Source organism: Halyomorpha halys, unplaced genomic scaffold, assembly GCF_000696795.3.
Source record: "Halyomorpha halys isolate HHAL.00 unplaced genomic scaffold, Hhal_1.1 Scaffold657.1, whole genome shotgun sequence".
NCBI classification, from domain to species: Eukaryota; Metazoa; Arthropoda; class Insecta; order Hemiptera; family Pentatomidae; genus Halyomorpha; species Halyomorpha halys.
In genome coordinates, this window is record NW_027105368.1 from 258,433 (window position 1) to 276,462 (window position 18,030).

The following is an 18,030-nucleotide window of genomic DNA, read 5'->3' on the forward strand; positions in this document are numbered from 1 at the left end:
AGAGAGAGAGAGAGAGAGAGAGAGAGAGAGAGAGAGAGAGATTTTAATAAAAAATAATGAACATTAAGAGATAGGTTCACTTTCTGTCATTTCATCAAGCACTTGATTTCCTCAATCATTAAATTAAAGCAAAAAAACTTACACCAATAGGAAGAGCAGCTCCCTTAGTTTGCCAGGAACAACCATCACTTAGTTCCCCAATAAAGTCAAATAAACTTTTTATTATTTTTGTTTTTAAAGTACTACTAATTATAGTATCTGAAAAATTGAAATTTATTGTTGGATCAAAATATATCTTTACATTACTTAAAGTTAATTTTTTTTTCTATTTTTAATGGCCAATAAAGGGGGTTACTATTATTCTTTCTGGTCTTCGATCAACAGATAAGTAATATTGTCAGTATTTTAAAATATATAACAGGGTTTGCTTGGAAGGAATTAAGAATATAATATTTTTTTTGTCAATACTTTCCTTAAAATACAGGTTTAAATTTTGAACTCATAAAAATAAGTGTTGTCACCTCTTTGTTAAAATGTAATATAAAAATTCATTTTTATTGTATACAAGTTGCTCTGTGTCAACTGTGAATATATCAATTGTAGTTCACTAGCCATTATGTTCTTTGTTTGCCTAGCACTTGAAGGGAATTCTTTGTTGTGAGCACTTTGAAGCTAGTTCTCTCTAGTAGTCTCGCACTAGTAGTGTTCTCATTACAGTTTGAACGTTTCATGTTATATAACAGTAACAAATAAAACAGTAAAAACATTAAAAACATTTTATTTGTGCCCACCTGTCACAACACTCTTGAAGTTATAAAGCTTACATTTAACACATTATTGGTCTAAAATTAACTCCTTCAGAACAAACCTATAATTTTTTTAAGAAATTCTAGTTATATTAGGCATATCTTTGTTCGATAAGACAAATCAACCCATAGATGTTCACTGAGGGCTAAATATGAACCACATAACCACCCTTCTAAACTCTTTTATAATTTTAAAGGTATTAAAAAATGAAGTAATAAAATCAATATATAATATTTTTCTACTGTGATTATAGTCAATCAGGTACATCAGGGTAAATACATATTTGGGTTAATTGTATAAAAGGAAATTTGTTTCAGATTTATTTTGATAATAGAGCTATCATCTATGTTAATTTGTTGTGAATAGGATGACTTCACTTCAAATTACAATAGATAGTAGCTGTCGCAACTAAACAAAATTGAGATAAATCACCATTTATACACGTAGACTAACTACTCCAACTCACAATTAGTTATTTCTGATTCATCATTTAATATATTTATCAACAATTCTTTAAAGTTTAATAACTAATAAGAAATCAGTTATCAAATTTTCACCTGAGTTATCCATCCAAATTTTAATTTCACTGTTTTCCATGATGGTATCATTTTTTAAATCTAGTCTAAACCTTTCTTTAAGTGAGGATGTGTATTCCTTATTAAAATAAAGCACACCCCATTGATAGTTTTTTTGAACAGATTTCTTTGCTTCTTCAAGAGAAGCATATTGTACCTAAAAATAAAACATGATTAAAAAAGAACAAATAAATAAAAATCTTGCATTCCTTAAATAGAACTCACAATGGAAATATCTTTATCCATAATTTTTTTAATAATATAACATGAGAATGGCACATCCTCCACATCGCATGATAAAGGTTTAGTCCAGAGAGAAGCAGAACATTCATGTATTCCTCCTGGTACTTCATAAGTCACTGTTGCAAGTGATAGATTTGATGGTGTTTCTCCTACTGTTATACTCACTAATACACATTGTATTACAGGAAGAGCGAATGTGAACAACATATTCCTGACAAATAATAAACTTACAGCTTAGTATTATTGAATGCAAAGCAGAAAATATTTCAAATTAAAAACAATATTCTCATACGTTATATTTCTTCTCATCCAATATAAATTTTTCAATATATGGGCTAAGACACAGTGAGCATTCAGAATCTTAGTCTTTTTAAGATGATGTTTTGGTTTTTTTTCATAACCTTGCACCTCTATTTTTTCCTAAAAAAGAGTATGTCATAAAAAATACTAAAAATGTTTAATAATATAGATTTAAGAATTAAAAATTATGAAAAATATTGTTTTGACCTACCTTATAACAACATTTTAAAGAAATAAAAAGATTTAAAAAAATCAAGTTATAGTTACTTGATATCAATGGCAAAACCTGCTACAAGTTATTGATGCCCTCACAATGCCAACAACTATTTAATTTAATGGCTTTTTATAACATTCATAGATAAATCCTAATGATTAAATAAAATAAATGAGAAATTAAATCAATACTAATCAGTAATGTAAGTGATAAGTCTATAAGATAATAATCAAATTAAAATTAGAGGAAATATCCAGATGAGTTTATTATATTGAATGCTACTTCTGATTATGTATTGTCAAGATCATAGAGAGCTGCCGAGGCACACCTCATTTCTCTAATCTCCTCTTGTACTGAAGACTCTACTTAAAAATGTGACTCACTCAATATTTAATATTCATTCATCATTAATTATCTTTACCACCCTATTCTAAACAGAGAGGGAAGGTTGATTTTTCATTTCATGAGGCCACCAGAAAATAAAAGTCCACCCGCCCAAGCTAGAATCGAACAGATACTGCTACAACTTCGAGATTGCTAAGGTGACATCTGAACATACCTATCTACAACAACCTCAAGGTGAAAGGTGATCTACTTAAGTTAATAGAGCAACACTTATTAAAATTAATTTTTTTCTGGATTGAGGTAACAGAACTCCAAAATGTAATAAAGTAAGGTATTTCTAAATATATTGATTCTCTTTTCACTGATTTCTTTGAATAAAATAAAAATAAAATCAATAAATTTCATAATTATTGAATATAAACTATCTCACAAAAAATGTACCATAACTTAGATAATGTGCAATATATACTTACATCACTAATTTCTTCCAAATTCTGTTCACAGAATTTAAGGAAAACTTGTTCCAAATTATTGCAATTATGAAATTCCATCAGAGTATCAGGGCTATCTTGGGTTAGAAGGATTCCATTTCTCATGAGACCAATCTGAAAAAAAAAATCTATAGTAAAAAAATAGTCATCAAAGTGTTTGAAGCCCCTTCATGTTTTTACCTACAGTGTTAGATCTCCGAGCTTCTTCTATATAATGTGTAGTTAGGATTATCGTTTTACCTTCATTTTGTGACATGTAAAGAAGATTTTCCCAAATGCTAAAATGAAAGATTAATAAAATTATTAAAAATGCACACCTGTAGATTGCTAAATGACTGTATATTAAATAAAAACTATTTGAGATTAAATTAGTTGATAAAAGTAAATTTAGATAAATATAATATTATTATGTCAACATACATATTTATTTTTTAATGTAATACTGTATACAAATGATACATTAATACCAATACATTATAGCTTTTAAATTATACATTATTATCAAGGGTAATTACCTGGGTTTAAGATCAATTTACAAATATTTATGATGATATGAAAAAAAATGGCTATTTAATTATCAATGAACAGCTAAAAAAATATTTACTTACCTATTTGCTAATAAAACATCCACTCCTACTGTTGGCTCATCTAGAATAAGTAGTTTTGGGCTGTGTAACAGTGTGATGCATAAGGATACACGCCTTTGCTGTCCTCCACTGTAAAGTTCAACATATAACATATAATTATTTCCACCAAAGTTTGATAAGTATTGTCGACTATTTGACATTATAACATTGTCCCTTATAATTAATGTTTAACTATTTTACATTAATCTGGCAACACTGTTCTTGATATCCCAGAACTGATGTATCAGATGAGGGTATAGCTTGTTTATGAGGACATCCTAGGTCAAGATGCAATAGACAGTGGTTCCTAACCAGAGTTTTGCTGAGCAAAATGGTTCCACAAAATAATTTAGGAATGGGCCATTCCATGTCAACATACTAACAGATTTTTGAACCTTAGCAGCTCAGATGTTCTTCAAATTTGAACAGGGGATGTTGTGTAGATACCCTATCCCTTCTTAGCTTTTTATGAAAATACGAATCACTTAATTTGTATAAAATGATGATGTAGAGGTTCTGCCATTTTCCTACTTCTATAAAAAAAAAAAATTTCCATCCTTTTCTACTTCTACTAAAAGGGTTTTTCTACCAGAAAAAGGTTAAGAACTACTCTCCACAAGCTGTAGAGTTATCACAACTCTGTCCTTTGGAGGAAGTATGCCACGCTACAGAGGGCCAAGAATGGTGGCATGTATGAAGAGCTTCAGCTTCCCACTGTGCCAGAGCCCAAGGAATATCAATGTTTTTGCTGTGCTGAAGGCCTATGCTAACCCATTTTCCAGGATATTACCCCTCTGTCGAGACCTAGGAGGTAGCAAGACACTGTCCCCTTATCCAACCTCCTCGCCTAAAATGGAGTTTCAGCCTCTGCAGTCACAATTTGGATTAATCATTATAACTAGAAGAACAGCCCCTCTCCTCTCAAAATAAATAAAGACTGTGTTAACACAAATAAAGGGAACTCCTCAACCAGCGTTAATATCCCTTCCTAAAATGCCTAAAGGCCTTATAAGGTCTTTGTAAACATTGTGTTTATATATGTATGTATGTATGTGTATATATACATATATATATTTGTGTGTGTGTTTCGTGTTGTATGTATATATTGTATTTTGTTTTAAATAACGATTATATTGAAATAAAGATTAATTGGAAGGTGAGAAAAAAAACAAAACACAATGCAACAAATTGAGTATTTAATTGTTTTTATATCTAATGCAGATCTCAAGACACAGTGGATGATAGCTCTTCCTTTTCCACAAAATAGTCAGTCTGGTGTGTCAAGTTACAGATACATAGTCAGTCTTGACTTTATAGAGTTTCGCTTAGAAGGCTTTAAATGGTGATTCCAACAGTAACTTAGATATAAGTTTATATAAACATTAAAAAACAATAAGTTTTCACAATCTAACAATGAAAAAAAATTACTTCAAAGAATTTAAAGTGAAAAAGCAATTTAAAAAATAATTGGTGTGGTAATGCATTTTATTTAACAAACAGTTAACAGTGTCCTCAGAATATTTAGGTATTCACCATACGGAACAATAACCTTCATTATTGTATCTGTACGTACAGAACATAAAGTTGCATGGAATTGACAAAATATTCTCAAATTTCTTAGTTTTTCCAATGACTTTCTTTAAGAAGTTGATCAAACAGTACTGAATATTGTTGCTGCGATGCTACCTATGGGCGCCCGACAGAACTAAGATCTTCAGCGCTTTCCGCCAGACACCTAAGTCTGTTCGAGTGTTGTGTGGTGTTTATTTATTTATTATATCATTATTATGATTGTCAGTATTATTATAATTGCAAATGTAATACTTTAACAAATAAATTTTACACAAAAGGATATATTCAATCATAATGGAGTAATTTCTTACAGGCCGTTCCTTTCACAGGAGTTCTTAGCAGAATCATGAGATGCCGATAAAACGGCACCTCCTTAGGCCTAAGTATGTTGAGTTGGCGCATCACAGAGGCGCCTGACCTCCAAATATTTAAGTAGAGTTCTCACAGAGTGGATGGATTAAAACCTCAGAAAGTATTTCATTGTATAACTTCAAGTCCTAGCGGTAGAAACAGGATGTATTCAATGCGATTTAATAATTACTTCTTGGAGAAGTTTGTCGGGGGGTGCGGTCAGCAAAGAACAACATAAATAAACAAAACCATATTTATTTATTTTATGCCGACGTTTCGACCTGAAACACAGGTCGAAACGTCGGCATAAAATAAATAAATATGGTTTTGTTTATTTATGTTGTTCTTTGCTGACCGCACCCCCCGACAAACTTCTCCAAGCATTAATCTACGGTCAACTATTTACACCTCGATTTAATAATTAATTTTTTTATTTTATGTTTTAGAAGGATCGGGGAAAAAAAACCTCCTTAGGACATAGCAAATAATTACATTCAGTATTGTTTTCCAATCTTATTATGATGTGATGTGTCTTATTTCACGCTTGCTCCTAGTGAACACTTTCTCTTACCTACACCTTTAATCCTATCATACGAGCCTGCGGAGGACTTATTCATTCTTTGCAACTGCAAACTAGTACCCTATAAAGCGAAGTTGCCATCCCTCGAGGACTTACGTCAACACCCTTAAGACTCGTCCTGTCTATTCACCTCCTAACCAGCTATCAAAACTAATTGAACATATATTGTCAGGGCATCTTCTGACATCATCTTTGATAAATATACTGTTTCGTGAAGCTCACAAGAAACTTTTCTTCCTTATTTTATGAAGAGTAACTAACAAGGTTTTATAGAATTGGTAAAGGCTGGAATACAGGTGGCACAAACTATTAAAGCAGATATCATGATTATCAGAAATACCTTTACAATGGCATCTCAAATACGATTATTACCCTTGGTAAGCACCGGTAATTAACTACCCCAGATGAGGGAGAGGCTCAATAGACAACTGGAGGCGTGTCGCTTTGAAGCTCAGAAGTAATGACTCTATTCAGTTTATGCTAATCTGGAATTATGATGTCTTCATTGGGGGTATTCATGATCTTTTGTTTATCATGTTAATGTGTATTAAATAGAGAATTGTTTTCTTATTTTAGCATGTTAAAACGATATAACATTTAACATGGTTGAGAGCCTATTAATAGGTCTGCTAAATTGAGAATGACGTCACGCAACTGACCAGCTGAGTTCCACACCATTTTGTCTGTTATCGTTGCGATAGGTTATTTGCTCATAGTTTGTGTTGTTTTTGTTTTTGACGTTTTTAATATTTAATTTTAATTCTAATAAAGTAATGGAGAAAAAAGAGGAAACAGAGCACAAGTGAAGTGGAGGAAAGATAATGTGATGAAACTATTGTAGATTTCATTATTGTAAAGATAATAAGATTAAAAAGAAATTGCCCAGAAAATTTGCTAGGAGCTCTTCTGCATTTAGCAAATATCATGGACTTTAAATTAGGCTGCTCACAATCCTATACTTAAAAGATCTGGTATACTAAAACCTTTTTACCTTTAACACATTACTAACAGATTCATCATCTATATTCAGATTTATTTCACTTTTTACAGAACCACCCCTTACTATAGAACATGTATACGGTAGCATCCTGTATCTTTGATTTACAATTGGTCTGTCTTGGGGAAAGAAATATAAATCATAGTCCACCTGCTGGCCCTGAACACCTATAATCCGTGAAGTTAGATAGATTTTCGACTGCCGATCAATTCAACGCATCGACAGTGCCGAATCGTTTGCAAATGGACTAGTTTTTGCGTTATGAATTGAATTCCGTTTAATGATGATCGATTGTCATTGATTCACAGTGGACCAGGCATGAAATTTAATACATAATATGCAACGAAAATAAAACAAAAATTTAAATCTTTTATTATACATGGATTTATTCTAGAAATAAATTGATATGTAATACAAAAAAAAAAATCAATAATAATTTTATTTTTTAAATGACGTTTTAAATAGTTACCTCATTTTGCTAATTATGGTAGTCAAAGGTGGCAGTTGTAGGAACTCCCTCAGTTCTTCCGATTTGCTCAATATCGCTACAGTCGTCATTGAGTATATTCGTCCATAATAGATGAGGTGTTCTTTGAGGCTGAATTCTGGGTACAGCGCTACCTCCTAGCAATACAAATTTAAGAATGATTATGATTTACTTTAGCTCACATTAGTGATTTCATCAGAAATGATCAGATTATACTTTTGAATAATGTTACGGCCAACATATGGTTTTAAAAAGAAAGGATCGATTGTGTAACATACTGGTACTGGTACTGATATTTGGTTGGGGGAACAAGTCCGGCAAATGGGCCTAGTGGTCCTTGGGCTACCTGAGTTGCCCAACTAACCAAGTTGGAAGTGTTAAGACTCATTCTTCGGGACCGCCGAAAAATGAATGTTAACCTTGCTCTAGGTGGGAATCAAACCCACAGCGTTCCGAAACGAGCGCACTGTGACCTACGCTACAGCCCGCACGGCCGTCACATACACAGTTTTGCTTATGTTTTTGTTGTGTTAAAAGCAGATATTCTCTTTTGTTTTTATACCGTGAAAAATAAACAATTCACCTTTAAGTCTCATTGTGTGCACACACATCGGCTGGCATGTTTCCTCAATCTACTTAGTGTTAGTAGCCAGCAGTTGGTCATCTTCGCCAGCTTAACCATTTTCGTCTTACCTCTTTCCAGAATCTACATTCTGGAGGACATAACCTACCCACAGCAGAAGCCTCATCAATCACCCACCGTGACCTTTGTGAAGTTGGCCCCCCATCCTCGAAATACTACAATTTTTGTTTTGTTCTAGAAGTATCTATAAGAGTTCTAGAGTTCTCGATTGCTTATAGATATAGTTCTGATGTTTAAAAAATCAATAATACCAGTCAAATACACGCGCGTCGATTAGGTATTTTGTGCAACTTTAACACCGTACATATTTTTTGCTGGCAGCATTAGGGATTTAATTAATAAGGATAATTTTCAGAACTCTTGGGGAGGGGGCAACAGAACTCTCGACATAACTCCCAAAAACCGAAAAATAATTTTCTACAAATTTTTGATCACGAATTTTTGACCTGAGAAGACGTAAAAATTAAAAATTCTTAGAATTCTAGTTGCTGCTATATGAGTTTTAAAGTTTTCAATAAAAAAAAAATTTATGTTTTTTAATACAAAAAAAAAAAATTCAAAACTACGCAAGATTTTTGTGCAACTTTGACACCGAATATTTTTTTTTCTGGAAACATTACGGATTTATTTAATTAGGATAATTTTCTTACACTTAGGAAGGCTAACAGAACTCCCGAAAAACTAAGAAAAAAATTCCCCTCAGGAATATTTAATTAAGTCCGAAAAACTGAAAAATGCAGACATTTATCTTTTTTTTTGGCAACAATTCAATATTGTTTGATAAGGATAATTTTTAGATATCGTGGGAGGGGGCAATATTTTTTTGATTTAGAATTATTTTTTAAGCGAAATGTTTTTTGGGTTTTCGGGAGTTCTGTTGCCCCATCCCCTCCCATGAATTCTAAAAACTATCCTTATGAAACAATATCGTATATTTGCCAGAAAAAAAGATAAACAGCCTAAAGTCTGGATGAGGGGCCAACTTCACAGAGGTCCCACGGTGATATGAAGACAATTTTTTTCTGTTTTGTTCAACGTAATTTAATTTTTGTAATAGTTTTAAGTTGGGTTAAGTTCCTTTCTTTATTTTCCCAGTTCATATGTTTGAATTTTTTGTTTACAGTTTATTATGTTCAATTACTTAAAATACAACAATAACAAAATTCGGCAATTCATCTATTTTATTCTGACTACTCTTCACAGTTGGGCTCGTAAAGGTTTCTTTTTGAACCCTTATCTGCCGTAACAATTTTTTTTGTTTTTTTACAATACGTCTAAAATGAGTTTGCCACTACGCACCCTTCTCCCTCCTTTGCCCACAGATAAACTCATCTTAGACTCACTATACCTCTTAATATTCTATATTAATATCTCCAATAATTTAATTTAATGGCTGTTAATATCTTCAATAATTTAGATCTCATGAAAAAAAAAAAAAAAGAAGCTAAACGACCTATTGCAATCGTGATTTTTTGGGTCTTTATGGGTTTTTATATACAGTGAAGAAAGGTTCTTCCTCTTAGAACCTTTCTTCCTAAAACCTCTTCTAAAACCTCTAGAACCTAGAATAGAAGGGACACTTCTATTTATAGGAAAATTTTTAATGAGCTAAAACTGAAATGTAGGAAAATAATGCACTTGAAATATACTTTTAAGAAACTCTCGTATAAGAAAAATTAATCCGAAACATCGGTTTTAAATAAAAAGAAAATTACAGTTTATATTATAAAAATGTTTTTTAAAATCACTTTTCACTGAAGTATTTACAGTAAAATACATTTGTTATTCTTCTTTATTTAATTATTATATTCATTCATAAATCATATTTATGCATTTTTAATTACTACTGACTATAATAGATGGTTAATGGTTAAAATAACAAAATAAAAGGCAATTTAAATCAAAATTATTTTAACCAGAATAAGTCTTAGTTAATACTAAATCTCTCCAAGGTCCAATCAGCGATGAGTGATCTTGACCAAATCTCCTTGCACAACCGTTGGTCTAGTAACAGTACTTCCCTGCAAAGTACTGCACACCAGACCCTTCATGTGTTTTATCAATATAGATTTATTTATTTTTTCAATATTCTTTCGCCTGTAGAACAGATTCGTTATCTTGGACTGCATCTGAACAAACGACTAGCCTGGAATCCTCACACAAGACTGAAAAGACAGGAAACTGCACATAGATTTCGACTATTACAGCACTTACTAGACAAACGGTTTAAACTTCCAACATATTACAAAAACTGGTCAACATGACTGCCAGGCCAATCCGGACATATAGAGTTGAGCTTTGGGTCTCCACTAAACCTTCGAATTCCTCTCGTATCCATTCCTTACAATCAAAAATCCTTCGTAAAATCCTCAATTCTCCTTACTTTGTCACAAATAAAATCATACATAAAGACCTTAATGTTCCATATGTAACCGATCTTGCCCGAACCAGATATCATTCCTTCCATAAATAAATGCACATTTCTAAATTTCAATAAACCTATGAAAAAAAGAATCCATTAATTTAATACGATTCAAGCCAACTAGCATCCGGTTTTCCCCCTTCCTCATTACAAAAAAATAGCGTATTTTGAGCAATGATTTTCATTTTTTTTTGGTTTGTTTAAATCTTTGAAGTAGCAATGTGTTACTCTCCAACGAATAAATGAATTTCATTAAAACCAATAGTAAGGAAGTTATTGGTCAATATAAAAATGAGGTTCAAACTTTTTTTTTTTTTCGTACTCCCCTGACGAAATAAGTAATTGAATACATACATATAGATAGTTATGTATATGTATATCTGGTAGTTTCTAATTCCTTCGATTGCCTTGTGGTATTTTAAGGTGATGTGCAGGGTCCAGGTGGTGTTGTGGTGGCTTATGCCAGTTGAATTTTTGGGACGTGGAGGGATCGGTCCGTAAGTTTCAGCCAAGTTTAAAAGTAAAGAAATAAATTTCAAGAAAAACAGCAATGGCGAGGATTTAGAAAAACCCTGCGTTAATCCAAAAATTCTGGTAGGATATCTATTTTAAGATCGATTTTTTTTTTTCTAATTTCTAACATATTAAGTCTCTTTAAATGTTTTCTGATAAGCATAAAATATATAAAGGGACTCTAATATGTTAGAAATCAGAAAATTAAAAATTAATCGATCTTAAAATAGATATCACTTTCATTTTCTGCATCTCCAAAAACATTATAAAGGACCATAATATGTTAGAAATCAGAATATATCGGTAGGATTTTCATTTTCTGCTTCTAAAAAAACATATAAATGGGTGATAATATGTTAGAAATCAGAAAAGTTAAAACAAATCGATACGGGATCTTAAATTACATTGCGTTTTCATTTCCTACGTCTCAAAAACAAAATAAGGGGTCCTAAACTTTTTTTCGTGAGGCTGGGAGGAAATATTGATTTGTGATACACAGATTTTAATATGAAGCATGAGTGAAAATTATTAGGAATTGTAGTTGTGGATCTTAACTGATAGTATGTATATATCTTATAATATCTGTTAGTATATATCTATTTTATAGTATCTCATAGTATATATCTATTCTATACTAGCTGATAGTATCTATCTTAATATAGAGTATGTATCTCTTTCAATAAATTATCTTTCCTCTTCCCCCCCCCCCACAATCAACTTATTAAATATAGTGGATCCCTTCCACAATTAACCTCTTGATAATTCGAGATAACATTTCAAATTACACAAGCTTTTGAATACAAAAATAAATTTATCGGAACAATCTGATTAGTTTGCATTTGTTAATGATTATAAAATTAATTAAATAGGAAAAGACTCACTTGTGGCATGTAGCCAATCTCAGAGGTGGATTTGGTAGTCATCTTGATATAACCGCAATCAAGTTCGATCCGGTCAACTAAAGCACCAAGGAGTGTGGTTTTGCCACATCCGCTAGGGCCCAGCAATGCATATCTGGAATTATTTGAGGCGTTCTATGAATTGTAAATTCAAATGTTTAAACAATTATAATCAGGAATCGATTCAGAGAGAGATCCAGCAGAAGACAGAATCCGTGGGCCAGCTAAACCAGGCAGATGAGGAGGAACTGGAGCCCGCAACACACATTATATAAGTGATAGCCCTTCAGTGTAATTTTTAATGGCAACAAAAATTAAATAATAGAATTAACAAAATAAATTTCATTATTCTCAATTTCATTTCATAAAAATCAATTCGAAATTATAATATCAACATGTTTTTATTCAGGAGCTCACTTAGAAATTAAGATGTTTTGTTAACATATTTGTAAATATTATACATAAATCTAGTGTTATCTGAAGATTAATTTGATAGTTTAAATATATACATATACATATAAAGCACATTAGACAAAGTTCTAGAATGTTTTATTTGTAAGGAATACCATCTTTTACTGCCAAAACTAACCAGTCTCAAGCATATCCAACTATTAGAACATATAAAATTAAGTTATGAGTGCTTAATTACTTTTTTATGAAAATGAAGTGTGATAAGAACAGAATGACTTCAACTTGGTCATATGCAGTTTCGGGCCTAGTTTTCAGTGAATCAAGTAGTTAAAAATTCTATAAAATATAAATAAAAAGAGATAGATACGTATGTTGAGCTTTTTTCAGAAGTTTTATAAATTTTTAATTCAAAATTTACGGAGGATAAAATATAAAAATATTGACTAATTGGACTCAAAACAGCCAGAAGTTGAAGAATTTAAAAAATATTAACTTACACAGATCCTTCTTCAACTTTCATTGAAAAGTTATTCAAAACGGCCTTCTTACTGTAATACTTGCATGCTTCAATGACTTCCACGCAATACTTAACTTCTGTCATTTTAAAGTTGTAATTAAGTTTATTATTTCTTTATTGGAGCCTAAATGAGAAAAAGATATACAGTTAATGAGAAAAATAAATTCTAATAATTCTAGAGAAAGGTTTGATAGACAAACCCACTCAGTCAACTGGGCTTGATGTCGCGTTCGATCAAGGTCTCCCAATAAACTTATCTTTCAGTTAGATCGGCCACGAGATCCGGTCGTTGCATGAAACGGCGATCAGATAAATCATTAAGCACATTCTGAATAAAATAATTTTTGATTTTAGGAATATGTCAGTTCTAATACTTGATTAACATATTGTGTACTTAATATTTGAGCCCACCTGCTTTATAAGAGAAAAGTATCCTTATTTTACCGCAGTAAAAAGAAATAGAACTATTTATTTTAGATTGCGTAAACCAACAGTCCCGCCTTCATTCTGATTGACGCAACACGCACTGCTTGTATTACTGCACCACCTGAGCTTTTCTGATAAAGCGATTGATTACACACGAACACTCTATTAGGTTTCGCCTTTCTGATGGACGACATCCAAAAGAGCAATATGACATTGATATTATTTTTGTTATATGATTGTATCTGATGATGAAAAATATTTTTACAATTAATATCAATACAATTTTTTTTTTAAATTATTTATTTATTGTTATTTACAACTGTATTCATATATATACATCACGTAAATTTGCTGTAAGTGATATAATGACATGTGTGTGAAACATGTGGGGAATTTACCCATTGATAGAACTCTAAAAACATTTCTAGAGGAGATCTCGAGGCCATCTTCTTTTCAGACGCCTAGAAGGATTATAAGGTAATGAAGGAGAAGCCAGGTTAGAAACGAGTTGCTTTGGGTGGTTGGGAAGTTTATCATTGAAGGATTGGTATCTGGTTCTGGCCAAATCGGCATCATATGGGACATTGAGGTCCTGATGGATGTTTGATTTGTTACAAAGAAAGGAGCATTAAGGATTTTGGACTGTAAGGATTGGATTCGGGAGGAATTCGATGGTTTAGTGAAGCCCCATAGCTCAACTCCGTATGTCCAGATAGGTCTTATAACAGTCATGTAGATTAGTCTTTTGTAATGGATTGGAAGTTTGGACCGTTTGTCTAGTACGTGTTGTAATAGTCGAAGAGCAGTTTTCTGTCTTCAGTCTTGTATGAGGATTCCATATCAGTCGTTTGTCCAGATGTAGTCCTAAGTAACGGATCTGTTCAACAGGAATAAGTGGGGTATTATTAAAAGATACTGTAGGGCAAGACCAAGGTTTACGACGAAAGGTAAATGTGATTTGGTGGGATTTATTAGAATTTATTTTAATCCTCCAGCTTTAATTCTTCAAGGGTGGTGATGTGGGATTGAAGGTTTGGGAAACAATGGAAGGATCATTATTCACTGACAATAGGCTTGCATCATCGGCATAAGTGGTGAGAATAATGTTAGGATGGGTTAGGATGTCAGCTGTAAAAACCATATAAAGGATAGGACCAAGGATACTACCCTGAGCAGATACTACAAGGATACTACCAGCAAACTGAGGAAACAGGGATGAATATGCGCTGTTGTGATTTACTTGAAATAACCTTTCTGAGAGATAAGAACGGATAATGAGGAAATATGTAGGGGGTAGGAATTTATGGATCTTTTATAGCAGTCCTGGGTGCCAGACTCGATGAATAGCCTGTTCTACATCAGGAAAGTCTCCCGAGCAGTACATTCCGCGCAATGAAGACGAGACATCATCCGCACGATGGCATTGCTGGATAGTGGAGTGGGATGTTCGGAATCCAAACTGGTTATCTGGGATTATGTGGTTGGAATCTAGGATGGGGTACAGGCGTTTTAAGACAAGTTTCTCAAGCATTTTGCCCAAGATAGGTAACAAAGTGATAGGACGGTAAGAGGATGGGTGTTCTGGCGGCTTTCGAGATTTGGGAATCATTTTGATTATGGATAATTTCCATGGGTCAGGAAAATATGTGGATCTGAGGACAGCATTGTAGATATAACAGATTTTCGAGGAAGGTGTTTTAGAACATGGGATGTAATTAGGTCATAATCAGGAGCTTTGTGGAATGGTAACTTCTGGATGATGTTGGATATCTCTGATAGATGAAATGTTTTAGGTGGTAGGGTCATTTAGAGTGGGGTATTCAATTCTTCTTCAATGTGTTGAAGGTTGGTTGAATTAAGGATGTTAGGGGGTGGCTCAAAGGTTTTAGAAAGGTACTGACCGAATATTTGAGATTTTTCTTCGTCCGATTTTGTCCATGTTTGAGATTCAGTTGGTGGTTAAAATTCTTGAAGTTGAGAAGCTTCTTAGTAGACGCCCATAAAGATTTGTCAGAAGTCGCGAGGTTTTCAGTTAGTTAAATTTTGCAGATTGAATTTTTTAAGTTCTGTTTTAAGTTTTTTTTGTCAATTTAGTATAATATGTTTTATCTGTTGGGTAACTAGTCCTGTGCCACTTCGCTCTTGCTCTGCGTTTTTCCTTTAATAAGATGCGAATGTGGTGTGACAAGTTAGTATGTATGGTATCATTAATTTTACTGATAGTCGTGTTGTCGTATATGCAAAAATGTTTTCTAAATCATCACGAAATTTGTCCCAGTTAACTCGTCCTTTAATCAATAAAGATGGAGAGGGTTCAGGATCGAAGTTCGAATGTAAGAAAAGGATTACTGGATTGTGGTCTTAGGAAAGGTCTATCTATAGATTCTATGATGGTCCGGGAACAGGAAATGTGGGATGAGATAAATATATCAAGGATATGAGGGATGGAGGCCAGTAAGTAGGACTCAGGGCGAGAGGATAGAATAACTATTGGAGGTAGTGACACGGGAAAGGATATTACCACGGGTATTGGATGTACGACATCCCCATCGTTGATGTTTGGCATTATAGTCTTCTCCAGCAATTAAGCGTGATCCGAAGGGTAGGAATAAAGAATCAAGGTGGTTGTACGAAAGGGAATAACCAGGGGGGCAGTATACAGCTGATAATGTTAAATGGAAAGGACGAGTTGAAATGATTACAGAGGTTGATTGGATAGCGTCAGTTGGAGTGGAAGGGAGGAGGGAATGGGATAAGGATTTATGGATAAAGATGCACGATCCGGAGTTTGAAGTGTTGTCTGATCGATAAGTAATGTAATCACGTATGTAGAAATGTGATTGTTGAGTAAAGTGAGTTTCTGTCGACAGTGCAATGTCTATGTGTTTATTGTGAAAAAATGTATCGGGTTCGTCACGATTTTAAATTGAAATTGTAAGTTGTAGCTGCTCTTCTATCAGAGGCTGAAGAATCCACATTTCGCAAAAGAGCTAAGATCTTGCTTCGGCTCATGATTTAAAACAAGAAACGCATGAGGTATCTAGGTGAGCAAAACGCTCATATGAGAAAAAAGATGTCACGTTAGGTGTGTACTGGTGAGAGAAATGCTCATTCTTGCCGTTACAAGGAGGAAAGAAGGAGAGAGTTAAGTGCAAAACTAAATTGGGTATAGGTGAGTTTGTGTGAGTGAGTGTGTTTTTTTTTTTTTTTTCACGAGGGTCGGTGGAAATCTTGAAAAGACACGTATAGGCCCGTACCTATCCATGTGTGGGATTTTACCCACTAACACCACCGCCCTACAACTGTTCATTCCTCTCCACGGGACCACCACTAGGGATTACTTCATGGAGGGAAATGGCTGAGTGCCGCCTCATTTTCTTCACATGGTTTTCATATTTCCATGTCAATCAAGTCTTCTGGATCTCTCTTCCGCTCTCAAACTCTTAAAGACGTCTGTGATGAAAATCTTCACTGCGTTCCAATACTGGTCTGAGCGCAGCATATAGCTTACCACATTTGCTGGTGTGATACGTCCTCCACAAACTCTCTGCAATTCGCTTCTCTCCTGAGAAAACCGAATACAAGCAAAAAACACGTGTTTCGCTGTTTCCTCGACAGTCTGACACCCAGAGCATTCTATGGAGTTGTCCAGTTTAAATCGGTACTAGTAGGCTCTAAAGTATCCATGTCCAGTCAACAATTGGGTTATGTAAAAATCCACCTCACCATGCTGGCAGCCATGATACGAACCCACATCGGGTATTAACCTGCGTGTCCACCTCCGGAATCTGCAGCCTCCCAACGCTGCTACCACTGGTCGATGGTAATTTTTCGCTCTTCTTCTCTAGAATTTTTTCTAGTTCTCTTCGCGTGAGAGCGTAGTCCATAGTGCCTGCTTCTTTCTTCAACAAGGAATACCACAGGCGGCATTCAGGTTATCTCACACCAAAAACACTTCGAAAAGCACTAACCGTCCTTAAGGAAACTCTGGGATAAACGGAAATCATCTGTCTCCTGATTTGTGTGGTTTGGTAACCGTAACCATCGTTTCTTTCCAAATCGAGGCAGCATATAACATAATGCAGAAGACAACAGTAGCAAGAAGCCTTCGGCTACTTTCTCTGAGACTTCCAGCGTTTAGCATAAGGTGTCACAAAAAGGATGCTACTTTAGCAAATTTGGTGCTGACATACTCCGTGCATTAAACATTAAAGCAGAGACGTGCATCGATCATGCTCCTAGGTATTTTAAGCAAGATTTAACAGCATTCTTCCTCGGTGGACTGACCTCCTTTGTTTGGGTGTGACTATCTGCAATTTCGATGGGTTGATTTCGCAGGCGTAATTCCATATCTTACTGTGGACGTTGTTCTTGGTGGGAATGAAGGAGAGAAGCTGTTTAATCTTGCTCTCAAGATTTTTCTGTAGTGAATAGTCTTGTGGCATTAGATGCTACAATGGCCAAGTCTCCCACCATTGCAGCACTGAAGTCGTATGATGAGGACGCGCGCGCGCGTGTGTGTGTGTGTGTGTGTGTGTGTGTGTGTGTGTGTGTGTGTGTGTGTGTGTGTGTGTGTGTGTGTGTGTGTGTGTGTGTGTGTGTGTGTGTGTG

The 18,030-nt window shown here is 34.0% G+C and overlaps 1 protein-coding gene across 2 annotated transcripts in view; it reads right to left on the bottom strand.

Annotated features, from left to right (window-relative positions):
• The window catches only part of LOC106685097 (ABC transporter G family member 20), a 28,697-nt gene that overhangs the window by 8,609 nt on the left and 2,058 nt on the right, over nucleotides 1-18,030 (bottom strand). Inside the window, exons 2-12 of one of the 2 annotated variants that reach the window (XM_067050596.1) lie at nucleotides 13,198-13,321; nucleotides 12,974-13,117; nucleotides 12,048-12,180; nucleotides 7,571-7,725; nucleotides 3,584-3,691; nucleotides 3,160-3,253; nucleotides 2,958-3,089; nucleotides 1,918-2,045; nucleotides 1,608-1,836; nucleotides 1,365-1,539; nucleotides 143-258 (exon numbers count right to left, since the gene is read on the bottom strand). In XM_067050596.1, the coding sequence (XP_066906697.1) occupies nucleotides 143-258; nucleotides 1,365-1,539; nucleotides 1,608-1,836; nucleotides 1,918-2,045; nucleotides 2,958-3,089; nucleotides 3,160-3,253; nucleotides 3,584-3,691; nucleotides 7,571-7,725; nucleotides 12,048-12,180; nucleotides 12,974-13,077 (1,374 nt within the window). In that variant the 5' untranslated portion in view covers nucleotides 13,078-13,117; nucleotides 13,198-13,321. The remainder of the gene's footprint in view (nucleotides 1-142; nucleotides 259-1,364; nucleotides 1,540-1,607; nucleotides 1,837-1,917; nucleotides 2,046-2,957; nucleotides 3,090-3,159; nucleotides 3,254-3,583; nucleotides 3,692-7,570; nucleotides 7,726-12,047; nucleotides 12,181-12,973; nucleotides 13,118-13,197; nucleotides 13,322-18,030) is intronic. The other variant, XM_067050594.1, reaches the window with a different exon arrangement.